Source organism: Canis lupus, chromosome 20 (genome assembly GCF_003254725.2).
Source record: "Canis lupus dingo isolate Sandy chromosome 20, ASM325472v2, whole genome shotgun sequence".
Taxonomy (NCBI): domain Eukaryota; kingdom Metazoa; phylum Chordata; class Mammalia; order Carnivora; family Canidae; genus Canis; species Canis lupus.
This window is the reverse complement of record NC_064262.1, coordinates 50,176,608-50,202,746: the sequence shown is the minus strand read 5'-3', so window position 1 is coordinate 50,202,746 and position 26,139 is coordinate 50,176,608. Positions and strand designations below refer to the sequence as shown.

Sequence of the window (26,139 nt, the reverse complement as noted above, 5' to 3'; positions counted from 1 at the left end):
CTGAGAGGGACAGGTGACAAAGTGACACCCAGGGCCACTGGGAAAAGGGGTATCTGGGTTGGGGTTATGCGGCATAGAGGAGACTTGTGCCCCAGTCTCCCTCCTTCCCCTACCTGTTGTGGGGGCAGGCAGCAGGGACGGCTTCTGGAGAAGGCCTCTATCTTAACTCAGATCTTAGAATAATTCAGAGTTAGCCATGCAGAGTATTCTAGAAAAAAAAACCACGTGTGACGAACTGGAGGCAGAGCGTTTGGGGACCTAAATGTTGGGGTAGTTGGAGCCTACAGGTTAAGAGAGGTGTGGCACAGATGGGGCTGGCGAGGTGATCCTGGTTATGCAGGACCTTGTGGGGGCTACATCGAGGTGTTCAGGGTTCCCTCTAGTGACCTCTGGGGAACCCCAGGGAGGGGAAGACCCAGGGGGTTGTGTGTTTTGGAGAGGTCACCTGGCGGCCACTCTGTAGCGTAGAGGCAGAAGGAGAAGTGGCATCTGGTCTCTTGCCCACCCAGGAAAAGCTCACTGAGCTACAAGCCGGGAAGAAGTCCCTGGAGGACCAGGTGGAGATGCTGCGAATGGTGAAGGAGGAGGCTGAGAAGCCCGAGAAGGAGGCCAAAGACCAGCACCAGAAGCGGTGGGAAGGTACGTCACGGGGTGGCCCCGGGAGCCTCGCTCATGACCTGTTGGCTCCTATGTCTCCTGACTTTTGATCACAGCACCTCAGCACCCCCACGCACCTAGTTGTCTTGCCCTGTGCATCGGTCATTGTATTCAGAAGTCGTTTGGAGGAATAATTTGCAGTCTAGCAGAAGTGATTTTTTTTTTTTCTCTCTTGAGAGGAGCGGCTCTTCTTCCTGCCAGCCACGTGGGGACAGAACCATTGGGGGATCCCCTGAATCCAGAGCAAAGGCTGGAGGTCCCTCCAACCTGTCAGGCAGTGGAAGCTCAGGTGTGAGCACAGGCTGCGTGATTTCTGGTCCAGCCTCTATAAGGGGACAGCCCCTGCCAGGGTCATAGCATAGTTATGAGGTGGGGGGGCTCTCCCATTCTCTCCACCTGGGGCTTTGATTTTTCTCTCCCTTGTCTCACAAATTCTCATCAGATCAGATGTCCAAATTTGCCAGGTGCTTCCAAGTTCTTTTATCTTCCCGAATTGTTCTTTGCCTTGGCAGTTAGTATCACTTTGGTTGGTTGAAGATGGTTTTTGTGCTCCTTCCAGCATTGTCTTGCCCTTGGCAGGTTATACTTGCATTCTGGGAAATCGGAAGCCTTGGCCTTCGGCCTCAGTCTGTCCAGTGGGGGTCACCCTGGGGCAGCAGGCTAGAAGGGCGAGGTGGGGCAGAAACCCACTCCAGACTAGCTAAAGGACCAAGCATTGCAGGATTTGGGAAACATGGCCCTGGTGATGGGCTGGTAACCAGGAGCTGTGGGCAGCCCGTCTCTGAGTCTGCACTGCTGGTCTTTTCCGTCTCCCTGGGCACCTGCTGCATTCTCTGTCCCTTCCTCTCTCTGCCCTCGTTTCTCAGAATCTGTAATCCAGTAGGTCACCCAGTGTATATGGAGTGGCTGCACACCCTAGGTGCCACTAGCTTAGCACTGATCGAGACGGAGAGAGCCCCTGCCTGCTGAAGGACGAGTGAGCCGGCAGAAGGCACAGGTGCAAAGGCCCTGAGGCCGCATCATGTCTGGTTTTTAAGGAGCAGCTAACTGCCGTGTGGCTGGACAGAGGGAGTATGCGTGTCGTGGTGGAGACAAAGGCAGGCGTTGGGGATCATGGGGAGGACTTAGGCTTTCACTGCAAGTGAGGTAGAAGCCATAGAGGATTCTGAGCAGAGGCAGAACAGAAGCCAGGAAACCAGGGAGGAGCGGACCACATTGGTCCAGGCAAGCGATGGGCTGGGACCAGGGTAGGGGGTACAGAGGTAGAGAGAAGTGGGCAGCTTCTGGATACTCCCTGAAAGCAGACTGGAGCTTTGTGGCCCTGGGGCAGGTGAGCAGAGGCGCCTCCAGTCCAGAATCCCAGTGGCACCTGTAGACTCCCTTTCTCCTTCCCTCCGCAGAGGCTGTTTCTGCCCTCAGACTCTGGCTTCCACCCTCTGCTGCTCTTCAGAGACCCCGGGCTTTGTTATGTCCCCTCTTTCCCGGGTGGTGTCCAGCTGGTACCTTCCCTCCACCTAGAATCACACTCGCTCTGCTACTCAAACAGCCGCCCCAAGCTCTGCCTTCCTCTCCGGTGCTGGAAAGTCTCTCTGTTCATCCCGGTGGAGGCTGACCTAAACCTTTCTGTGGCTCTGCCCCGGCTCTGCCCTTCGCCAGCTGGGTGACCTTGGGCAGGTCCCTGCAGCCAGCCAGCCTCACGCCCTTGTCTGTGAGAGGTTACAGTGCCGGCTTGCTCTGCTGGGGCGCTGTGGGATCCCCAGGCTGAGCCGCAGCGTGGCAGAGGAAGCCCCACTTACCCCATCGTAGATGGCTGAGCTGAGGTCCGGGGTACGCTCTGAGCTTGGTCACCGGAGCTGCTGTCCCCTCCAGCCAGACTAGGTGGGGATGAGGCCAGTAGAGGAGGCACCGTCAGAGCAGAGGCACAGCTGCAGGCCTCTCCCTGCTGGCCATAGCCCAGTTCCCTCTCATGTGCGGCTGGCTTTCTCTTTTCCTGGGACTCCCCAGAGCCCCCCAGGAAGCCTTCCTGACTTGGCCACACCAGACTCCAGTCTCCATCCTGACCCTTGTGTCAGAGAGTGGGCCCATATGGGGTACATGGGCTGCTTCTCATGGGGGCCTCCTGGACGTGGCCGACCTATGCGTGATGTCCCGCCCACCCTGGCATGGCGTTTGCCAGCCCCTTGCTTATTCAGACCCAAAGTCCTAGGGTGTTCTTGAGCCCAGCCCCCATGCTTGCAAAATCTCTTAACTCCCCGCTTCAGTCTCCCCACTATCTGGCACTTCTCGACTCTGCCTTGGCCCCTACCCTGGCCGGCCTTTGGCGTCCCCTGGCTCCCATCCCCGGACTGTGCTCTACACTGGCCCAACATGGCACCCAGTGTAGGGCCTCGCACACAGTGGGCCACACGGGGTGTCGGGGCAGGGCAGGCCTCAGGGTGGCGGGTGATGGAGCTGGCTCTTCCACAGAGCAGCAGGCTGCCTCCAAGGCCCAGCGGGAACAGGAGCTGGCAGCCAGTGCTTTCCAGGAGCTGGACGACGATAAGGATGGAGCGTGAGTCTGTCTGTCCTGCCCTGGGCCTGGGGTTCCCTCCTCCCACCTCCCGCTATCCTGTGCCTGAGCCCCACCTCCCTGGCGTGAGTCCTTAGCTAGTCCTAAACCAATTCTGGACAAGCCTCTGCTTACTCAAGTGTAAAGAAAAATCTGAGGGTAGATGAGGGAAACCACCCCCGCAACACCAAGGAGCCAGGTGAGGTAGCTGGGGGGCCCCATTACTTTTCCTAAGCCCATTCTGTGGCCTGGGTCACTTTGACAACAGCCAGACCCCTTTCAGTGCCACCGTGGCCCTGCCCTTGCTGGCTGGCCCAGGCTAATGGCTGAGGGCAGGGTGGGCTGTGGGAACATGGGGTCTCTGTCTCTTCTGAGACCCTTGAGGGCTATGCGGTCTTCAGGACTGGGTAGGAGACGAGACTGGGCCCTACTCCAACCCCAACCCCAGAGCTCACTTCTCCCAACTTCTATGCCTGTCCCTTTGAGGTCCTAAAATAAGTTCTGGGGCAGAACGGGGAAGGGGAGTAGCGGGCCCCTGAGCCAGTGGGCCTTACCTCTCTGGGCCTCTGCCCGTGCCCCTGCAGGGTCTCAGTCACCGAGCTGCAGACCCATCCGGAGCTGGACACCGATGGTGATGGGGTTCTCTCTGAAGGGGAAGCTCAGGTACCCCATCCTTCTTGCCCCGGGACTTGGAGAGGGCATTGCCCCAGGGTGACGGTAGGGCCAGGCGGCGGGGCCAGGCTGGTTATGGACTGCTCCCAGGGTTGCTGGGAAGCCCGGCATGGCTGACGCCACTTGGCTTTGCCTGGGTGAGGCCAGAGGGTAACAGCCCGGCTCTCCTCCCTGCCCTTGGGGACCCAGTGGCAGCGCACAGGTGCCACGGAGGCATCTGGTTAGGAAAGCGCCAGATTTCCTGCCCACCGGGCCCCAGATGCAGCTCCCCTTCGTCCCCCCAACCCTCGCCCCACCATCCTCTGTCCTTCATCCTTCGGTGTGGGTCTTGGCCTCCTGTCCTCACCAGTCCGGATCCCTGCTGCTGGCCTCTTCCCTGTCCTGCCTGGGCCTCCACCTCTTCCCAAGCGCCCAGCGACCTCTGGTTGCAGTGCCCTCTAGCTCTTTCTCCCTCTGTGTCTCTCACTTTCTCTCCCTGGCTGCTGACCCCTGCCTGCGCCCCTCCTCTGGGCCCCCTCCTTGTTCCCACAGGCCTGTGCTGCCCCCTTCTGGGCCTGGTCATGGGTGGTCAGGGCACATCCGTGCCTGGCACACAGCGGGGCAGATGGAGGCCCCAATCCTGACACCACCCCCAACATGTACACAGGCCCTCCTTGGGGGAGACGTGCACGCCGACGCCACTGCCTTCTCTGACCGCCTCTGGGCTGCCATCAGGGACAAATACCGGTCTGAGGTCAGTCGGGGGAGGAGAAGAGAGGCAGTCCCCCCTCCCAGCCTTCCCTCTCCCAAATGCCTCACAAAGGAACTGCCTCTGGTTCTGGCACAGGGCCACCCTGGCCAGCTGGGTAACCCAAGCACCCTCTGTGGAGGGCCCCCCCTGCCAGCTGTCTGTCTCTCCCTTCAGGCCCCTTGGAAGGGGCGGAGACAGAGGCTGCCCACTGGGTGATGGTGTGAGCTTGGGCTTGAGCCCCGGGGAGGCGGGGGTGGACCACGGAGCCCACGGCACCTGCTGCCCACACACCCGCCAGGTGCTACCCACCAGCCCCCCACCTGCACCGTCAGAGCCTGACCTGACGGAGCCCAAGGAGGAGCAGCCTCCAGTGCCCTCACCACCCGTGGAAGAGGAGGAAGAGGAGGAGGAAGAAGAGGAGCCGGAGGAGGAAGAGGAGGAAGAGGAGGAAGAAGATTCCCAGGTGCCAAGGGAGCAGCCCAAGGTGTGTGTTTGGAGGAGAAGGGAGTGACCGGGTGGGGGCTGGGTCAGTTGCTGACTCTACCCCTCCCCCAGGAGGCCCCACCCCCACTGGTGCCCCCGCAGCCTGCGGCCAGCCCCACTGAAGAGGACAAAATGCCACCGTATGATGAGCAGACGCAGGCCTTCATTGATGGTGCGCGCCAACCCGGGGAGGGAGGGGACCCTGCCCGAATCCAAGCTCCCGTGCCTGGCCCGTGGAATGGACCTTACTTGGCTCCCAAGATGGGCTTGCGTTGGCCCCAAGCAAACCTGGGGCGTGTGGGCCGCCCTGGAAGGGGTGTCTGGGGCCTGGAGAAACCATCGCTAACCTTGTCAGCCCCAGGGGCCCTCCTGCCTCAGGCTGCCGCTTGTTTGTGCCACCCCAGGCTGGGGTGAGGAGCCAGCTAGGCCCCAAGAGCCCTGGCCCTCCTCCTCCCTCAGGAGTTCAGAGCCTGGGCAGCCGAGTGGGGTCTGCCCTGGGACTAGAGGCCTGCAGGGCCTTCCTGGGCCCAGTCCTCACTCGGAGCAGGCCGTGAGCTGGGGGAAGTGGGTGTGTCCGTGGCACCCCCTCCGTCTTCCTGGATGGGGCTTTGGGGCACCTCTGACCTCCTCCCACATTGCCCACCCCCTCCAGCCGCCCAGGAGGCCCGCAACAAGTTTGAGGAGGCTGAGCGGTCCTTGAGGGACATGGAAGAGTCCATCAGGTAAGGGGGGGTGTCTGGCCACACAAGGCCGTGTTTGCACCTGCCATGTAGCCGCCTGCCCCGAGCTCCCCAGAGGAGGTGGTAATGGGGAGTTGCCGAGGCTACCTCTGCTGAGGCGGTGGCAGCTCCTGCAGGGAGGGTCCCCAGACAGTGAGGAGCCTGAGCCCAGCCCCCAGGTGGCCCTCCCTTGCTGGAGTGGGCCTCCCCATGTGATCCCGACGAGGCTGTGGCGTCCCCAGCTGCCCCTTAACTGCTTGGCCTCCCCTTCCAGGAACCTGGAGCAGGAGATTTCCTTTGACTTTGGCCCCAACGGAGAGTTTGCCTACCTGTACAGCCAGTGCTACGAGCTCACCACCAACGAGTGCGCCCCCCACTGGCCAGCGGGGCGGGTGGGGTAGACTTGTGGGGTCCTGGGCGAGGACAGGGGGGTGAAGGGGTGGGCTTACGGGCAGTCAGTCAGGGGAGTTTGAGGAGGCTGGGGTCCCATGTCCCCTGCCCACCATCCCCATCCTGTGACAGGTACATCTACCGGCTTTGCCCCTTCAAGCTCGTCTCTCAGAAGCCCAAACTTGGCGGCTCCCCCACCAGCCTCGGGTGAGTGGGTGTAGACCAGACTTCCTTCCCCCAGCTCCCCAGTCCCCTCCAGCCCCACTCCTAAGCACCTCACTCTCCTGCAGCACCTGGGGCTCATGGGCTGGCCCCGAGCACGACAAGTTCAGCGCCATGAAGTACGAGCAGGGCACGGGCTGCTGGCAGGGCCCCAACCGCTCCACCACCGTGAGTGCTGGCAGGGCGCGGGCTGGGGGCAGGGGTCCAGGCCCCCCCCAAGCCCCCCTGAGCGCCCACCTGCCTGCCCCAGGTGCGCCTGCTGTGTGGAAAGGAGACAGTGGTGACCAGCACCACGGAGCCCAGTCGCTGCGAGTACCTCATGGAGCTGATGACACCAGCCGCCTGCCCAGAGCCACCACCTGAACTGCCCACTGATGGTGACCATGATGAGCTCTAGCCCTCCTGGGTGCAGAGGTGCCCACCTCAACTTTGGGGGTACAGCACGCTCTAAAGAAAAGAGCTAGGCAGGCACCTCTTCTCTCCTCACCCCTCCACCTCTCTCTCCGTCTTTCTCATTTGGTCTCTCTCTGGTTCCAGAACCTCAAGGCTCAGAAACATCCCCAACGGTGCCACCCGCCCACCCAGCGCTCCGCCAGGGGACCAAGGCCTGCCCCTCCAGTCTCCTCACCCTGGCATTGGGGGCGGGGGGAGGGGGTGGGGGCGGGATCCATGTGGAGCTCTGCCCTGCTCTCAGGGGGGCCGGGCAGGGCACAGCCCGCCTTCCCAGGCCCCGGTGGTCTCCAAAGGTGGAATAAAGGAGTTCCGCACCCCCTGGGCGCCCGCCCCCGCCCCCCGCCCAGGGTGTTTGCCTCCCTCCCTGGTGGGGATGAGTGACTTGACCTGTGACCTCAAAACAATAAACACGATTCCCTCTCCCCAACCAGGCTGTCCACTTTGCTTTCCTCAGGAGTGGGATGGGCAGAGGGTGGAATGCAGGAGAGGCGGCTCTCTGCAGGTCCAGCACCCACCTCCCCCGTCAGGGTTGCGGTCTCATCAGAGCCTACATCTGAGCTGCCTGGTGGGCCCTGGAGTAAGCCCAGGGCCGCAGGGCAGATGGACCCCCGGGGCCACTTCCACCTGCATTGGTTTCTCACCCACCCTGAGTCGTGTGTATGTGTGTGTGTGTGTAGTGAGGAGGGGCAGGGGCTCCCGATGAGAGCCAGGCTTAGGTGTGGCCACACGGCCAGGACCAGTGACACGCTCCCAGCACTCCCCACCTGCCAGCACACAGACAGCTGAGGCCGTAAGATTCTGAACTTTTATTTTCTGGCATGAAAAGTACAAATAATTAAACAATTCCATGTAAAAGTCTGTTACCGCGGCCAGGCCTGTAATCCCGGTAATAAATAGTCTAAACGCAACGCAAAGTGTTCTTGTTGGGTTTTGGGTTTTTGTGATTTTTTTTTGTCTTTTTCTCGATTTTTTTTTTTTTTTTTTTTTTTTTTACAGTTCTTTATCACCTCCAACATGGACTCTGTCGTGATTTGAAACCTTCTGAATAAATAACAGGATGAAGGGAGGGCTGGAGGGGGCTGAGCCCCCATCCCACGGGCCCTGCCCCTGCCCCCCAGGGTTGTGGAAGACCCCAGGCCCCCTGGCCCCTGGGGTGAGGGGCTGGCCTCTGGGGAGGGAGCCTGGCTGGGCTGAGTTCTGTGTTTTAGAAAAAGAAGTCCCCTCCCAGACTTTGGGGTGTCAGGGGCCTAGGCCTCAGTGGGGAGGGGGGTGGTGTGGGGAGGTGCCCCCTCTGCAGAGCCCGGCTGCCCCAGGGTCGGGGACAGACCCAGCCCTTATTGCTCACAGACGCCCCCTGCACGCTGCCCACGTGTGCACACGTGTCCCTGCGCTCGGAGGGCGGAGGGGAGAGAGCCCCAAGAAACAGCAGAGGGAGAGGGGTGGACCCGCTGGGGGTGCCTGCCCTGCTGGAGGGGTGCTGGGAGGTTGGGAAGGACTTTAAAAACCACAAGAATAAATAGGTTCGTGTATCAAGAACAAGCTAGGGTTTTCACCAGCTAAAGAGGACTGAAAAAATTCTCAAGACGAGCAAAAATAATCCCATTAAGACCCCGGACGTCGCTGGCCGCGGGGACGCCCCACAGAGCACACGCCCCCCGGGCGCCGCTCGGCTACCATTACTGTTATTAATAATTATTATTACTTTAATGATTCCACTTCCCCTTTTATAAATAAATTAGGCATAACCACGTCTCAGCAAAACTTAAAGAAACAAAGAGAACATCGTGGTTCCTTTAAACTTGCAAACTGGATGAAGGAACAGAAATATACACAAATGTCCTTACAGGGCAACAAGAATAAATAGTTAACATAGCAATAAGTTAAAACTACAAGAAGCTAAATTCGGCAAAAAAGTACAAGAAAGTTAACTGGTGCCAGTTTATGTCTTTTTTTTTCCTTTTTTTTTTTTTTAATCTCTTCTGTGTGTTTTTTTTTTCTTCCTTTTTTTTGTCGCTTTTTTTTTTCCTCTTCTGTTTGTGTGTTTTTGTCGCTTTTTTGATTTTTTTTTTCTTTTTGTTCCTTGCAGCAGAAGCTCCACAGACGTTTACTAACAAACACCGGGAGGGGTGGGGGAGAGAGAGCTGGGCAGTCCGATGGGGCCGTGGCCGGACACCAAACGCAGGGACACGGGAGGAAGGGCAACTGAAGCTGAACTGGGGTTTGCAATTCTCAGTTCTGACTGGGCCCGCTGCGGGGGGTGGGGGGCTGCGAGGGCTCCCAGGGGCTCCGGCCATCGGCTTCTGTTGGAAATTTTTTCTTTCTTTTTCTTTTCTTTTTTCTTTTCTTTTTTTTCTTTTTTTTCTTTTTTTTTTTACAAAGAATGAAAACTAGGGGAATGGAAAGCGTCTGGACTTTCCAGACAGAAGCCGGGGCTGGGCCTCAGGATGGGGGCTGCATCCATGGCCCTCAGGAGTTTGGAAAGACGGAAAAACCCAACAAACTGAAAGGGGGTGACAAGGGGGTGGGGAGGGAATTCGGGGCTGGGCCCCTGGGCCCTGTCCACCCCCGGGGTAGGGGGAGGTTGGGGGGGGCCTGCAGGGAACAGCGGGTACTTCCTGCTGGGGAGGCCTTTGGGGGGAGGGGGAAGGCTCAGGGCCCAGCCTCCCCCCTCAGCCTCTGGGCCAGGGCCTCGGCCCAGGGAGGTTCAGCCCCGGGGACAGGGGGTCCTTTGGCCTCAAGTGTTGGGGGGCGGGGGCTGCCTCCAGCCCACAATGATGCCAAAAGTGAAACGAGGTATCGTGTGTTTGGATGCATGGATGCTGTGTGTGCACGCCTGTGTTCGTGGGCGGCAGGGACCACTGATGAGCCAGGAGAGAGCAGAGAACCTGGAGCTGGGCTGAGGGGGGCCATGCGTCCGGGGGAGCCCCGGGCGGCCTAGCTGGAGGAAGTGGACTGGGCCAGGGTCTGGGCTACCACCTCTCCCCTGGGCCTAAGGGATGCCATGCGCGTGTCTGTGTCTCCTGGGTATCGTAGCTCTGGTTTCTCCGGGACTGGGTGTCTAGATTTGTGTGTCCAGTTGTGTCTGTCTCCGCTCTCCCGTGTCCACGTGGAAATGTTCGCCTTCCGCAGCCACCTGCGGCCGCCTTAGCCCCCGATGATGTCTGCCCGTGGCCACATTTGCGTAGCCCCACGCTTCCGAGTCTCCTGTGATTATCCACGTGTTTGTCTGCCTGTCTGGGTCTGGCCAACGAGCTCCTGAAGGTGTGTCCGGGGCGTGTCTCTGGGTCTGTCCGGGCGTGCTTCTGTGTGTCCCTGTGGGGTGTGTGTGTGCGTGTGTGTGTGTGTGTGCACGTGTCCCCCGCGTGTCTTCGCGTGGCTGTGTTTCTCTGTGTGGCCCCGTGGACCCCCGGCCCCCAAGCCCTGCTCCCTGCCCCTGCCCCAGTTGGTAAACATAACCTGCCAAAATATTTTCTTTTTTTTTTTTGTCTTTTTTTGTGTTTTTTTTTTTTTCAAGTTCAAGAATCCCCAGTAAAAATTCTCCACGAGGTCTTTTTTCCCTTTTTACAAAAATAGAGTTTTTCTTCCCCTCCCACCCCCCCCTTTTTTTTCATTTTGTTTCTGTTTCCAGCCCCTCCCCCTGCTCCTCACACTCTATCCAGGGGCTCTGGGCCAGGAATGCCCACACCCCTCCTCCGTTTTGCTTTTTTGGGGATTTTTAAACCTGTTCCCCCTCCCCTCAGGCTCATCTAGGTGTTGGGGAGGCCTGGACAAGGGGGTCTGGGAGGGCACCCCCAGCGCCCCCGCAAAGCCATCCCGCGGAGGGTGGTTGAAGGTGGGGTGGGGGCACGTCTCTGCTTTCTTTTTAGCCGAAAAAAGAAACAAAAACCATCGCCGTGAACAAAACCAAGACGAGAGAGTGAACAGCCCAGCCTGGGGTGGGGGCAGGAGGACGGGGTGGGGGACCCCCAGGCACCCCCCATTCCCTGCAGACTCTCCCACCCCAAGTGCTCACCCTGTGGCTTCCGCAGGGACGCGGGGCCCTCGTGCCGTCGGTGGTCGGCCTGCGCTGTCTCTCTCGGGGCCCCTCTCTCTCTCTTTCTCTCTCTCTCTGCTGCCCGGGGAGGGTGGGGAGGGCGGCGGCGGCTCAGGCCTTGTGCTGTTTGCTGGTCTTGAAGGACACCTGCAGCACGCGCTCGCCCAGGCGGTAGCCGTTGAGGCTGGCGATGGCCATGGCCGCTTCGTCGTAGTTGGTCATCGTGACGAAGCCGAAGCCCTTGCACTTGTTGGTGGTGAAGTCGCGGATGACCTTGACGTTGGTGACGGCCCCGAAAGGCCCGAACAGCTGCCACAGCACGCTCTCGTCCGCCTCCGGCGACAGGTTGTACACGAAGATGCACCAGCCAGCGCCCGCCGCGCCCCCGGACAGGCCCACACCCGCGAGGCCGCTCATGCCGTCGATGGCGATGGGCGAGAACCTGGCGATGAGCGACAGGGGACTACTTTGGGGGTCACGCGGGCTCTGCCCTGACCCCCGGCACACCCCTGACCCCCGTGACCCCCAACACCGTTGTGACCGCTGGCTGTGCCGTGCTCCCCGCCACGACAGTTTCATGACCTCCACCTTTGACCCCACCTGAAACTGTGACCTGCTCTGAGATGCTGGCCCCCAATCTCCATCCTGAGCTGTAGCCCTGGCCTGACTTCTGACCTCCCCTGAACACTGGGCCCTCACCCACAATCCTACCGAGAGCCCCTGTCTATCCCTTGACCCCGTAAGCTTTGACCCCACTGGCTCCAGTTGACCCTGGCCCCTTCCCCACCCCTGACCACTAACCCCTCCCTTGGCACATTTTCCCACCAACTCCTGCCCTCCCCTCACTGATCCCACCCCGCCCCTGCCCTCAGCAGCGCTCCCCCCCACCCCCCCCCACCCCCGGCCCCTGGCCGCCCCTCCAGGCTAGAGGCCCGCCCGAAGGGCAGTGCTCGGGGCCAGGAGGGGAGTGCAGCTGGCCAAGTACCACCCTCCACTACCAGGTCTCTGCCTCGTAACTGGGCCGCTGCTGCCCCTGCCCCTTGCCAGACTTTTCCTGTTCAAGCTGTATATGGATGATCCACTCCAAGGTGCTCCAGCTCAGAAGAGCTCTGAGCGCAGCAGGCACTTGGGAGGGTTTGTTGACTGACTGACCAACCACTGAATGAATGAACACGCAGGGTCTGCTCTGCCCATGTGCCTCGGGGCCTCCCTGACTCCCAAGGCCCCGCTTGCTTGCTCAGAGGGAGCCCCAGAGTCTGACTCGGTCAGTTTGGCCACTGAGGACTAACGGCTTGCTCCCTCCTGCCCGGTTCTGCCCAGGCTCTGGCACCTTGGACAGGTGAGGAGTCTCTGCGGGGTCCTCATCACCCCCTCTCTGGCCCGCTTCACAGCCCTGTTCACTTGCAGGGGAAAAGTGTCTTTCCCCACTAGGCTGAGATAATTAATAACAGTAACGATAATCATGAGAGTGGCTACCTCTTATTGAGCGCCCACTGTGTGCCAAGCCCTGTGCTCAATGCTGTTTCTTCTCTGCGAGAAGAGACCACGTCCGGCTGGGCCCTGTTGGGTCCCCGAGCCCGAGGCCAGCGGCCGGCACTCAGTGTGTGCTCAACAGCTTACGATCAAGAAACACAGGGACCTAGGGACGCCTGGGTGGCTCAGTGGTTGACTGTCTGCCTTCGGCTCAGGTCGTGATCCCGGGGTCCTGGGATCGAGTCCTGCACTGGGTTCCCCATGGGGAGCCTGCTTCTCCCTCTGCCTGCATCTCTGCCTCTCTCTCTCTGTGTCTCTCATGAATAAATAAAATCTTAAAAAACCCAAAAACAAAAATCCCACAGGGACCTTCACAGGGTCGGGGAGGTGGACAACGTTGTGCGAGCCTCAAGGTCCATCCTGGACTATGGGGTAGAAGGGGGGTATTCTGTGACCCTCAGCAAAGACCATCAACAGTTGGCAGATGCAACTCAGACTTAGCGTGGGAACCAGGGGGCATGGGTGTGACCAGGCAACATGGTTCACCCTTCCCTGGGCTGGAGCGGGTCCCCCCGGACAGCCCCTCCCAGGGCCCAGTTCTGTAGTAGCTCTTTCTAGGCATTCACTAGGCTCTGTAGCCCCTAATTCTCTAAATGGACACGCTACTCCGGGGCAAGGGGCAGACGCACAGCTGAGCTGGCGGTCCTGGTGGTGGCGGTGGGGAGGGGGCCCACTGGGGCAAGAGTCCAAGGAGGGACAGTGGGGAGCTGGGGGCAGCGGGGCGGGGGCACTGTTACCTCTTGACTCCGTAGGCCATGTTGAGCAAATTATCCAGCCTGTGGAAGCAAAAGGGGTGGTCACCGGTGGCCTCCGGGCACACCCCCAGCTGTGACGCTGGCCTGACGCTGGCCGGTGGCCGGCCTGCCCTCCCTGCCCCCACCCAGCAGGCCAGCAGCCCAGCCCTGCCCCCACCCGCCTGCTCCCCGCCCGGCTGGACACCGCCTGGCACGGAACCGTGGTCACTCGGGCGCTGCCTCTCGCCTGCCCTGCCGCTGCCTGGCCTGTGCCCGCGTCCTGTCCTCCCCATCCCAGCCTGCCCAGCCCCACTCGCCTGCCCCCACCCTGCGGGGCTCGGGGCCCCAGAAGGGAAGGTTCAAGCCTCTTTTCGGCAGAGCCCGGCCTGGCGAGTGACAACACCTCTCTGTGCCTTAGGGTCCCTGTTGGTAAATTACAGGCAACACGAGCTCCGTGCTCATGGTCTAGACACCAGGAGGCACAGACGGCTGGAGCCCCATCCCCGACAGAGGGGGGCCCCCATCAGGTGACTCTAAAGCGCTTTTTTTTTGTTCTTTGACTCTAAAAACTCCCAACACCGACAATGCCACTCCTAGTGCCCTGCGCCTGTCCGTTGAGGGCCTGCCGGGTACGAGGGCCTGGCCTCAGCCTCTGACCGGCCCACACATTTCCCATCTGCTGCCCTCGGTGTGGACCCCCTCCCAGGGTCCCTCTGCCCTGGAGGAACGGGGTTCAGGGAGGGTGGCTGCAAGGCTGGGGCCCCCAGCGTGGGGGTCTCGGTGCCCGGGGCTGGGTGGCGGGGCGCTCACCGGAAGCGCTGCGTCTGGTGGTGCAGGGGGCCTGCGTAGCGCCGGGCCGACGACTGGTAGAGGTGAGTGAGCAGGGCCTGCCCAGTCTTCTGACTCGGGTTGTTGGCGAACTTGACCGTGATGGGCTCGGCCGCGCCCAGCGGCTTCTGCCCATTCAGTCCTTTGATGGCCTCCTCGGCCTCAATCCTCTTGTCAAAGCGGATGAACCCCACGCCCCGAGAGACACCTGCCAGGGAGTGAGGGCGCGTCACGAGGGCCCGTCACCCGCCCCTCCCCGGCCCAGTGCCCTGCCAGGCGCAGCGTCCGCGCAGCCTACCTGTGACCTGGTCCACCAGGATGCGAGAAGTGATGATGCGGCCGTACTGGGAGAAGAGCTGCTCCATTTCTTTCTGGCTCATGGTCTTGGGGAGTCCGCTGACGTACAGGTTAGCATCGCGGATGGATGCAGAACTGGGTCTGGCATAGGACACCTGGAGTGGGGGCCCAGGTGGGCAGAGGTGAGGGGAGGACCCGGTTCACAGATGGGGAGAGGGAGGCCACGTCCCGACCACCAGGGAGCTGCAGAGGCGCCTCATCTAGTCCCTCAACAAATATCTCTCAAGTCACCTCCCTGGGTGGTGCCGGCCAGGGCATGGGGGAGGGGACGTGGCCCTGGCCGACAATGAGGCCCGGCCTGCATAAAGTGGTGGGGGAGACCCGTTGCTGGGCCCCCGGGTCAGATGTCTCCCCAGGACCTCGAGCCCCCAGCCCCTGAGCTCACGCCGTACACTCCATCAACATGAAATTTCCTGCTTCTTTGGAAGGTGAGCCCAGGACTGTGGCCCTTCTTTCTGACCACATTGGGGCCCACAGGGCCACCCAGGTCTTTACCCACCAGCTCCATGCTGATGACTCCCAAACGTCCGACTCTAGTGTGGGCCTGTGTGACACCTGCCTCTGGGTGCCGCACGAGGTCTCACAGGCGGTCACACTCTGTGAGGCTGCACCCAGCTCCCAACTGCTCCCAACTTGTCCCAGTTCAGTAACTGTCCCCAGTGCCTGTCTTTCACACGGACACCCAATCCACCACCGATCCTTCCTCATTACTTGGAATCCACACACTCCCAATTCCACTGCCCCACCCTGGCCCACCTCCCACTATCGCTCGCCCAGACCAGTACAGCAGCCTGTACCCCCGGTCCCCACCCCCCAGTCTAACGTCCCATCTCTTTCCTCTACAGCTGCCAGAGGGCGCCTGTGAGCAACTGAGTCAGGGCACATCCTTCCTTGGCTCAGAACCTTCTGTGGCTCCCACTTTCTCCAGAGTAAAAGTCCTTCTCACAGCCCACAAGGCCCCACACAACCTGCCCATCACCCCACCCCCTCACTCCCATCTCTGCCCAGATCGCTCTGTTTCAGCCACACCAGTCTCTGTGTTCCCCAAACACACCAGGCACACTTCAGCCACGAGGCCTTTGCTCTGGTTGTTCCCGTCGGCCGGGAACATCCTTCCTCTCCGCTCTTCTTTTGTCTCAGCTCAAATGTCCTCCCTGTTCTCTCCCATCTGAATTTGGTCCTCCGCCCCTACCCACCCGCCCCCGTCACTCTCTCCAAGCACTTCTCTCAGTCGTGAATTGGACACGTTTTAGTATAATCTTTCGATTTGTGTCATTAATTATGGTCCAGCCCAACAATGAAACTCTCTGCAGCTGTTTAAAAAATGGTGGACGTGTATATTTATTTCCCCGAAACAGTGGCGAGTATTGTAAACTGAGGGAAAGAAAAGTCCATTTACAGAGCAGCCAGTTGTGTGACCCCATCTCATTGTGTGCTTATCAGTGTCCTGGAAACACAGTCTGGAGGGGCCCCCAGATGCTCACAGGTTGACCTATAGCTTCCAGGGGCACCGGGCTGGGGCATGAGCGTCTCTATTTCTGCCAGGGTCTATTCTCCGTCTCTTTCTAAATTAACCTCTAGGTAGATAAGGGTCATTGTCAAGGGTCTGGCTTTCGTTTGGGGTGGTGAGTTGTGAGGGCATATCATTTCATTAGAGATGAGTAATTAAAAAACTAACAAAAGGAGTCAATGGGGCCAGGGGTGGGTCTGGGTGAGAGCCTCATGGGCTGGAGGTAGAGGGGTTCTAATTAATGCAATTGTGAGCACCTGGGGTCCTCCAGGAAACAAACACAAACACCGCAGCTGCTCTTTTTCCTGTAGTAATAATTAAAAATCATAGCCATGTACTTGATGGTTTCCACTCTGGCCTGTGAGGCTGTGAGTTTTGAGGGGTGAGGGTTTGTTGATGAATCAAAGTTAGGGGTGAGGGGAAGGCAAGTGTGAGCTTCTGAGTGGGTGTTTGGGGTCAGAAGTCACTTGAGGCACTGAGTAGGGCTTCGGGGGTCTTCTCCATCCGCACATGATGGGGGCTGACCCAGGTCCCTCACCTGGATGTGCGCTCGGCCAGACGTGACTAGGGCAAAATCTGCCAGAGCACCCAGTCGGGACCAGCCATACAACAGTGCCACCCAGGCAGACACACAGACACATACACAGACACGAGGCCACACTGTGCCACCCACTGCACAGCCCCGGTGACTGCACCAGCAAAACGGTGACTCAAGGCTGCTAAGACATTCACAGAAGCTCTGGGGGTCTTCAGTAATTACAGTAAGAGTCGCAGAACCACACACCTGTCACCACTGCACAAGCCCACGTCACACCCGTTCCATCCCGAATAGGGCACAGGTAGACACACCCACACAACTTCAGTCTGCCACACAAACACCTTGTCACAGCCAGACACACCCACACAGCCCCACCAGGTCACAGCTGGAGTCCCAGTGTGTCACAAAGCACCTGTGAAATAAACACATCCTACAGACACACAGTGACACACTCGAAGTCTCTAACAGCCAGACTCATGCGACAACAGACACATAGCTGCGGTGTCCCACAAACACAATGGCTCACAGCCCAGGGTATCTCACACACACATACACACACGCTCACTGCATCACATGCATAATGGCCTCTGGATTTGTCACCCTCATGCCCCAGGGCTTCTGGGTCTAGTTGGCCAAGGAGAGAGACTCATCAGGTCATGACCTCATCCTCCCCCACCACGCAGAATAAGAGGAAGAGATTCCTGCACCTCACTTCCCAGAGACAACTGGGGCCAGATGGGCACCCCCAGTGTAGCCTCCCCCAAGGTTCCAGAGCAGATTTGTGGGGCGGAGTCCAGACACCCCCAGGCAAACCTAGAGAGGGGGGTTTCCATGGCGACCCCCCCCAGGGAACCTGGGCTAGCAGAGTCCCAGCTGCAGCTGCTGAGAGGGGAGGTTGTGGGGGGAGGGGCATTGCACAAAGGTGGGGGAGGGGCTCGCCCCTAATCCCGCCCTCCCAGACCCTAATTAGGCTCCAGATGGCAGATGGGCCCCCACCCCTCCCCATTTCCATGACAAAGGCAAGGGGACTGCCCGTCAGACCCTGGTCACTCTTCTACTGCCAATGGGATGGCTACTTCCCTGAGCCACCAGAGAATGTGGAGCTGATATGCTGATATTCTCTGACAAATGAGGAAACTGAGTTTCAGAGAGGAAGAGTCTGGGCCTGGGTGCCCAGCTAGGAATTCTTGGGGGAGAGTTTGAACCACTGAGGGGATGAACCATGGAGGAGATGGGTGGGTGGGAAAAGGGGTTTGTGGCAGGGGAGGTGGCTGTAGGCATTAAGTGGCAGTGAAGGGGGCAGTCCAAGTGGGCAGTAATAAGGGAGATTGGGGATAGTTGTAGATGGGCAGTAATGGGGGACAGGCAGCAGAGAGAAATGAGGAGGGCACTAACCTTGATGGTCTTCGTCTGCAGTTTGAGGCCGTTGAGGGTGTTGATGGCTTTGTCTGCATCGTTGGGGTCAGAGTAGTTCACAAACCCATAACCGAGGCTCTGCCCTGTGGGCAGGACCAGGATGATGACCTCCCCACACGTACCCGTGTCCTCCCAGACCCAGTCCTGAGAGGCTGACTGCCATTGCTCAAGGTTGTGAGAACTAAGATCCCCATCTTACTGTTCCCCCCCCGAGTACTACCCTGTCCCTAGGACACCTCAAATCCCCCAGAGTCCTGCTTGCCCCCATCACCCCTGAGATACCCCACCAGAGATCACACCTGTCTCCCCATTATACCTCGGATCCCCCAGGGTGCTACTTGCCCCCATCACACCTGTATTCCTGAGACTACCACCTCTGTCTCCTCCCTCCCCATCTGCCAGCAGCCACACCTGTGATCTTATCTCGAACCAACTTGCAGGATTCAATGTCACCAATGCTGCCGAAGAGACTCTTGAACTCGTCCTGGGTCATGTTCTGGGGCAGGTAGTTGACGATGAGGTTGGTCTTGCTGTCATCAGTGGCTCCGTTTGTACCAAGGAGTGGCCCGTTGGGCAGGGCCGGGCCGGCCGGGCCCCCCGCCACCTGAGACTCCATGGCCCCGAGTATCTGCTGGAGACAACAGGCCACACCCGCTCACGGCCCAGTCCCTACTCAGGAATCAGTGGGATTGAGGAGGGGCTCAGTGGTGATGGATCAGTCATGTCTGACATGGGCTTAAACATGGAGAGAGGACAAGTATTATTCTAATAATCCCTACCATTCCTCCAGCATTAGGCAAGCACCTTACATGTGATTTTACTGTGAGAAATTCCATATATAGATGCCATATATATCTGTTTGCTATGTTTGCCTGTCTAAAATCAATCTGTGCATTTCTAGAACAATAAAATGAACACTTTTGTTTTCAGAATAAGAAATATAATATTTTTATTAGCTTTGAAGTCCTCATAAGCTTCTCCCTGACTACATACTGCCCTCCTGCCACCAAAGGTAATTCCTATCCCAAATGTGTTAGTATTTCTTTTGCTTCATCCATAATTTTCCCACTAGGCATTCATTACCCTCCCATGCCCAGGTTTTCCACTGAGCTATTTTTTATCATTTTCATTTATTTTTAATTTATTTTTTAATATTTTATTTATTTATTCATGAGAGACACAGGGAGAGAGGCAGAGACATCGGCAGAGGGAGAAGCAGGTTCCCTGCAGGGAGCCCGACATGGGACTCGATCCCCAGACTCCAGGATCACGTCCCCAGCTGAAGGCAGATGCTCAACTGCTGAGCCACCCAGGAGTCCCTCATTTTTATTATTTAAAAATTTTTTCATTTATTTGAGAGAGAGGGAGAGAAGAGGGGCAGAGGGAGAGGGAAAGAGATAATCTCAAGGAGATGTCCCTCTCACCCTCAGCACTAAAACTGACACGGGGCTCAATCCCCCACAACGCTGAGATCACAACCTGAGCTGAAATCAAGAGTCAGGTGCTCAAGACTGCTAACTCTGGGAAACGAACTAGGGGTGGTAGAAGGGGAGGAGGGCGGGGGGTGGGAGTGAATGGGTGACGGGCACTGGGGGTTATTCTGTATGTTAGTAAATTGAACACCAATAAAAAAAAATAAAAAAAAAAAGAGTCAGGTGCTCAACTGACTGAGCCACCCAGAAGTCCCTATTACTTTTTAAAAATGTTTTATTTTTAAGTAATCTCTACACCCAATGTGGGGCTTGAACTCACAACCCTGATATCAAGAGTTGCATGCTTTACTGACTGAGCCAGCCAGGTGCCCTTGAGCTATTTAAATGTATAACTAACATAATAACACCAGCAAATAATGACAGTTTTATTTATTTATCTCCAATCTATACCTGTTATTTATTTTTCTTGTCTTATTGCAGGGGTTACATTGTGGTAATGGCTTCTTTATATTCATAATGTTAAAGGAAATGCTTTAAATATTTCACAGCTAAATTTGACTTTTGCTGTGGGTTTTCATATTATGAATGCTTAATTTTATTCCTAGTATCCTAACAAGATTTTTTTTAAAGAATAGATGTTGAATTTTTTTAAAGATTATTTATTTATTTATTTATTTATTTATTTATTTATTTATTTATTCATGAGAGACACACACACACAGAGGGGCAGAAACACAGGTAGAGGGAAAAGCAGGCTCCATGCAGGGAGCCCGATGTGGGACTCAGATCTCGGGACTCCAGGATCACGGCCTGGGCCGAAGGCAGGCGCTAAACCACTGAGTCACCCAGGGATCCCCTAGATGTTGAATTTTATTTAACTTATTTCTTACATCTATTTTTAAAACAACTGACATATAATGTTACATTTAGTTTCAGGTGTATAACACAATGATTCAATATTTGTATATATTGCAAAATTATCTTCATGATAAGTCTAGTTAACATCCATCATCATACATGGTTATAATTTTTTTTCCTGTGTTGAGAACTTCTAAGATCTGCTTTCTTAGAAGTATTTAGCAATTTTCAAAAATATTCTACATGTATTTTACACATAAGGACCACACAGAGAAGACTTTTAAAGCCACATCTGGGCTCAGCAGGAAACAGAGCTGGGATTATCTGTCATGGGCATGGGAAGGTAAAGTACCCAGCCATTTCCTTAGGTTTTCTCCTATGGCATTGTTGGCAGATGGGTTACCCTCACTTGAAAAATCAAATTGATTGCTAGGGTTTTCACAAAGGGATGAATTAGGAAGGATTAGAAGCCATATTCAGTTTCAGCAGGAGAGATCACTGTGATTGATTAGCAAGATCTTTGTGACCACAGAATTAGAAAGTGTCAGCAGGTACACTTCATCTCAGCCATCCCTGACCCAAAATACAATACCATACTTGTTCCCAAATATTGGACATACTGTGTGCCAGGCACCGTGCAAAGCCCTCTACAGGAAAGGTTGTTGTTGTTTTTTTTCCTTATTCTCGACCACCCTGAAAAGAGTTCTTAATTTTTTCTGCTTAACAGACGCTGTGAACTGAATGCCTGTGTCCCCTCAAATTTATATGTGGCAACCTTAATCCCCAATGTGATGGTATTTGGATGTGGAATCTTTGGGAGGTAATTAGGTCATGACGGTGGAGCCCGAATGAATGGTATTCATGTCCTTACAAAAAGGGACAGGAGAGAGATGATCTCTCTCTCCACCATGTGAGGACACAGCAAGAAGATATCCACCTGCAAAACAGGGGGCAAGTCCTTACTAGAAACCAAATTGGCTGCTACTTTGATCTTGGACTTCCCAGTTTCCAGAAGAAGATTTATGAGAAATAAATGTCTGCTGTTTAAGTCTCCCAGTTTATGGCATTTTGTTAGAGCAGCCCGAGCTAAGACAACAGATGAGGAAAGCGAAGTTCAGCAATGTTTTAAAAATTACTGGGGATCCCTGGGTGGCTCAGTGGTTGAGCACCTGCCTTTGGCTCAGGGCGTGATCCTGGAGTCCCTGGGATCGAGTGTCACGTCGGGCTCCCTGTATGGAGCCTGCTTCTCCCTCTGCCTGTGTCACTGCCTCTCTCTCTCTCTCTCTCTCTCTCTGTGTGTGTGTCTCTCATGAATGAATAAATAAAATCTTCTATAAATAAATAAATAAATAAATAAATAATTACTAACGGTCACGCAGGTTATAAATGGCGTGACAGGGATTTGCACAGGAGTTTTTCTGGTCTACAGTCTGTATTTTCAACTTTCACTGCCAATGAAGAATAGTGCTAGCTCTAACATTTCTCAGCTGTGTGTCCTCGGGTAGGCTCCACAAAGCTTCTGGGCCTCAGCTCCACTTTGCGGCAAACTCCAAGTTACTGGCACAGTGACCCCAGGGAAGGATCTAAAGTCACATATGGGTGCAGCTGCAAAGCATTCGGGATCAGGTCTGCCATGGGCACAATCACAGGAAGCAGCTTGTCATGTCTGTCATCCCTGCCTCGTAAATACTGCTATTAATACTGGTCCTGCTCCATTGACATCTTCTGTGTGCCAGGCACTGTGTGAAGTGATGCCTGGAAAGGCATCATTTCACTTATTACTCCCAATCATCTTTAGAGACAGCAACACAGTCTCCATTTTATAAGTGAGGCAACTGAGCTCAGACGTCGAGGGATATGAATGGGGAATTCGATTTCAAACCTGGCTCTGATGGACTTCAGAGCTGGTTTTAAAGACAGTCACCAATGCCTGGGGGCAGCTTTGCCACCTCATAGGTGTGTGTCCTCAGGGATGATCTTAGCTCTTCTCTGGGCCTCTGTTTCCTTTCTGTTTACTCTTATCAAAAGGATGGCAATGGAGGGTCAACTCCCCTGCATCTCCAGTTGGCTGAGAGTGGCTGTCTGGGGGCTTCCGGGAGAGTTATTCTGAAGCCTCGTCCAGACTGAGCAGGAACCCACACTGGGTTGATTAGCAATGTCTGTCCCAGGCGCCTGTGATAAAGCAGTAAGGCACACTACAGGTCTGCATCCAGTTTCATAAGATTCATACTTCACCAATGGCCACGTATGGGTGGCCTGTTATATGCTAGACAAAATCCTTTATGTGAAAATTTCCGGGCAATTCTTCCAACATTGAACACTGTGGGACTCTTTTCTTCATTTAACAGAAGAGGTAACAATCTCAGTGAAGGGGTGGGGATTTCCACGAGGTTGGGTGTCATGCAAATGGCGTATCTAGAAATCAGATCCGGAGGACCCCTTGGTGGCTCAGTGGTTGAGCGTCTGCCTTTGGCTCAGGTCATGATCCTGGGGTCCTGGGATCGAGTCCCACATCATGCTCCTCACAGGGAGCCTGCTTCTCCCTCTGCCTATGTCCCTGCCTTCTCTCTGTGTGTCTCTCGTGAATAAATAAATAAAATCTTAAAAAAAAGAAAAAAAGAATTCAGATCTGGAGCTTGGACATCAGAACCTACTTTACTAACAAAAAAGGCTAATAATAGTAAAAACAACAGCAAAGTGAAACCAAGCACTAACTCTACACCTAGCCCAGGCATGACTACATTTAAACTCACTCTGTTGGCCGAGTCTACCCATTCAATTCAACAAATGTTTACTGGGTGCCACCATATGCCGGCTCCTGGCTCCACCTTCCTCACTGTGTATCCTCCGACACTCATACTGCCTCTCTAAGCCTCTGTCCCTCCACTAAGGATATGGCACAGAGATTCCCTAACACAAAGATGGATTCTGAATTCCCTTCTGGGCTCAGCAAACTAGAGTTCTGTGATTGGCTGATGACGTCTTCTATGGGAACCCCCTCCCCCAATAATTAGCAGTACACAAGCCACTGTTTCAGGACACAGCAAGTTCCAGCTTTGGAACCCCGACTATGTGTCAGGCACTGAGCAGGTGCAAAGGTTTCGTTGACTTCCCACAAGCACACTGAAAGCTGGAGATCATCTTCTCCACTTCTTAGATGGAGAAATTGAGGGTCAGAGGGACCTGAGATTTGCCGGGGAGTGATGGGAGGCGGTGGTAATGATGAAGTTTGACTACTGATCTGACTACCCCAGAGCCTACAGAGCCACCCCAAAAATCCTCAACTTGGATGGGGTTAAAAGGTAATTGGGATCTTGAGAACCAGCCTACTAATCTCCCCAGCACCCCATCTCCCTCCCATCTGTGCCAGAGCTTAGCAGGATCAGTGTCGCGTTTCCTCTGCAGCTCAGCCGGCTGAGCCGCTAATAGGGATCGGATTGGTGGAGACCACACCCGCCCTGCCCCAGCCCACAGCAAACGCGTGGCCTGGGATGACTCGGGGATCGCAGGGACCTTGGAGGGCTGTCCCAGGTCAGGAGTGAAGAGGTGAATTCAGAGAGGAGGAGGGTAGATCCAGGATGGAGAGGCAGAGACCCACTGGGGGCAATGGAACCTTCCCTCCCAGTCTCTCCAGCTCTTCCTCTGGATCTCTCTTTCTGTTTCTCCCCCCCCCCCCCGCCCCGTTTCTCTGTCCTCTTCTGCCCTCTGAACCCATCTGTCTGCCCCCCTTCTCTGCCACTGTTTCTTCAACTCTTTTGCACCATTGCACACACACGTGACATAAGGATTTTGCAGTGAACACCTACAGTCACTTGCCATGTAGATCCTCCTGTGTCTGACCCCTTTGGCCCCAGCTGTGCCCCTTGGTCTCAGCCACAGTGGTAGATGCCTGGATGCTGGCGACAATAGGGCATTGAGTGGCTATGCATAGTGAGGCTGGGCCACCACGTGGTGCTAACTAGGCCTCCCACTTCTGGGTCCTTCTCCCTCCATGTAGGGCCCTCACTGTCTCAGTTTATCCCCTCACTTCCTCCCAGCCTGTCCGCATGGTGGACCTCTGCCTGAGTGCCCTCCAGTGGAGTAGCCAGGCCTTTCAGGGCTTCAAGGCCCTTGTGTGACCTCTGACCACACCCTTGCCCCTTTGTGCATCAGTTTCCCTCTTTCAAATGAAGGAACAGATCAGAGGAATGGATGTTGGGCTGTTGTGGGGGTTCTGAGAGTCCTCAGGAGGCTGCACTCGCGTTCCTGCACCTGGATTGGCAGCCTGAGGCCCAGAGAGGGGAGGGAGCCGGCCTAAGGTCACACAGCAGAGAAGCGTGGCCTCTCCAGCCTCCTTTCTCCGAGCCAGGTGGGCGGGTCCCAGGGTCCCCTGTAGGGAGGGAGCGCTGAGCATCCCTCCACCCACTGTGCTCGCCCCCACTCCAAGAAGAGGCCCAGAAAGAGACACAGTGCACAGAGACGCGCACACACACAGACCGGAAAGGCAGTAAGTACGGAAGAAGGAGGCCTGGGCGCTGGGACCAGACAAAGGACGCGCGGCGGCGCGGGGAGCGGAGTCGCGCGGCGGGGGCGGGGGTGGAGCCGGGGTGGGGCTAGAACTGGCCAGCCCCGCCCCCGGGATACGCCCGGGTTGCCGAGTGGAAATCCGAGGGCTCGGGCGAGGCCGGGCCCTGGGGGCCCCAGGGGGCGGGGTCCAGATGGGCGGGGCAGGGGCGTGGTTATACAGGGCGTGGCCGGGCGTGGCCGCGGGTTCGGGAGCTGACCAGCTCGGTGGCTGCTGAAAGCACCGGGAGTGGGGCGAGCGGCGCGGGCGGGCGGGCGCTCTCAAGGTCACCCCGAGGCCCAGAGCCCTGGCAGGGTGGGGCGCCTGGACCTGGCTTAGGGGACATCCCCGAGCTCCTTACCCCATCCCCCGTGGGGCGGGGGCCCAGCAGTCAGGAAGCCCCCCCGCGGGCCCTCCTCTCCCCTCCCCCTCCCCGAAGCCTGAGGCGCCCGCGCGAGGCTACGGCCCGCTAAGAAGCTCCGAGAAACAAAGGGACGCGGCGGCAGCGGCGGCGGGCCCGCGGGGCCTCCGGGCGCGCCCCCTCCTCTCCCCTCCCCGCTTGCCGCAAGGTCGACGGGCTCGAGGACGAGACGCCCGGCTCCCCGGGCGCGGCCACGGCCCAGGGCGCGCGATCCGACGCCACCCGCTTTCCCGGGGTTCTCGGGGACGGCTTGCCGCCTTGTCCTGGCCCAGCACCAGTGATTGGGGCCCTGCGTTTGCCTGGGCGGCCTGCGGGGTCCGGGCCTGGATGGAGAAGGCATCCTCCGCTGCTGCGGCCCCTCCCCCATCAGGCCTGCTGGAAGGGGGCAATCCCGCCCCCAGGGCGCTGTAGGACGCCTCCCCGAATCGGAGTTCGGCTCCCTAAGGCCTCTCAGGCCAGACTCTATGCGCCCCCAGCACTCTGGGTGCGGCCCTGCCCACTCTCAGGCCCCGAGGCTCGGTCCTACCCCCCCACCGGGGCCTAGCTAGGCCTGGTCCTACCCCCCCACCCCCCCGCCATCTCCGCGGAGCCTGTGCCTAACCCCTCCCCAACCAGGTTCCATCTCATCTCAGCGACAAGGGAATACCTACAGTGACCATTCTTGTGTGCCCGGCGGGCGCGGTCCGTGTTGAGGGCGGCTCCGGGGGTCGTGCACTCCTTGGGGGGCGCTCGATGCTCACTCCGGGGTCCTGCCCGGGCGGCCTCTGGCGCGGCCGCTGCAGAGGTGTAGATGAAGGCGGCGGCTCCCTCGAGGGCCGGGGACGGGCCCGAGCCCGAGGACGCGCGCGCGGATAGCCGGGCCCCGGGGTGGCCTGCGGGCGGCAGGGGATGGAAAGAGGGAGCGGGCGCGGGATTGAGAACGCCCCCTGCGCGGCCCCGCGGGGCCCGGGGAGGTTGCGCTTCCTGACAGAGATCGCGGCGCTCAGTCTTTCGCCGCCGCCCCTCGGCCGGGCCTGTCCTGTCCTGGATGCTCAGTCCGCTCCCCTCGCCCGCCCTCCCTC

The 26,139-nt window shown here is 57.4% G+C and overlaps 2 protein-coding genes across 7 annotated transcripts in view; one reads left to right on the top strand and one right to left on the bottom strand.

Annotated features, from left to right (window-relative positions):
* Positions 1–7,782, top strand: part of PRKCSH (protein kinase C substrate 80K-H) — an 11,793-nt gene extending 4,011 nt beyond the window's left edge. For 2 of the 4 annotated variants that reach the window (XM_025457619.3, XM_025457620.3), the window contains exons 7-18: positions 510–639; positions 3,124–3,208; positions 3,790–3,868; positions 4,524–4,610; positions 4,906–5,091; positions 5,163–5,262; positions 5,743–5,812; positions 6,084–6,173; positions 6,332–6,406; positions 6,490–6,589; positions 6,672–6,856; positions 6,959–7,782. In XM_025457619.3, coding sequence (XP_025313404.1) covers positions 510–639; positions 3,124–3,208; positions 3,790–3,868; positions 4,524–4,610; positions 4,906–5,091; positions 5,163–5,262; positions 5,743–5,812; positions 6,084–6,173; positions 6,332–6,406; positions 6,490–6,589; positions 6,672–6,818 — 1,149 coding nt within the window. In that variant the 3' untranslated portion in view covers positions 6,819–6,856; positions 6,959–7,782. The remainder of the gene's footprint in view (positions 1–509; positions 640–3,123; positions 3,209–3,789; positions 3,869–4,523; positions 4,611–4,905; positions 5,092–5,162; positions 5,263–5,742; positions 5,813–6,083; positions 6,174–6,331; positions 6,407–6,489; positions 6,590–6,671; positions 6,857–6,958) is intronic. The other 2 variants (XM_025457623.3, XM_025457621.3) reach the window with 2 other exon arrangements.
* On the bottom strand, positions 7,666–26,139 carry ELAVL3 (ELAV like RNA binding protein 3). Of its 3 annotated transcripts, none has more exons than XM_025457624.3 (7): positions 25,729–26,139; positions 18,235–18,454; positions 17,803–17,906; positions 14,301–14,454; positions 13,985–14,210; positions 13,178–13,216; positions 7,666–11,370 (listed from the first exon to the last, which is right to left on the bottom strand). In XM_025457624.3, the coding sequence occupies exons 1-7, from the start codon at positions 25,735–25,737 to the stop codon at positions 11,019–11,021; spliced, it is 1,104 nt and encodes a 367-aa protein (XP_025313409.1). In that variant the 5' UTR covers positions 25,738–26,139; the 3' UTR covers positions 7,666–11,018. The 3 variants fall into 3 exon arrangements, with proteins under 3 accessions (XP_025313409.1, XP_025313412.1, XP_025313411.1); XM_025457627.3 differs by having other exon boundaries at positions 7,666–11,349; XM_025457626.3 differs by having other exon boundaries at positions 18,235–18,451.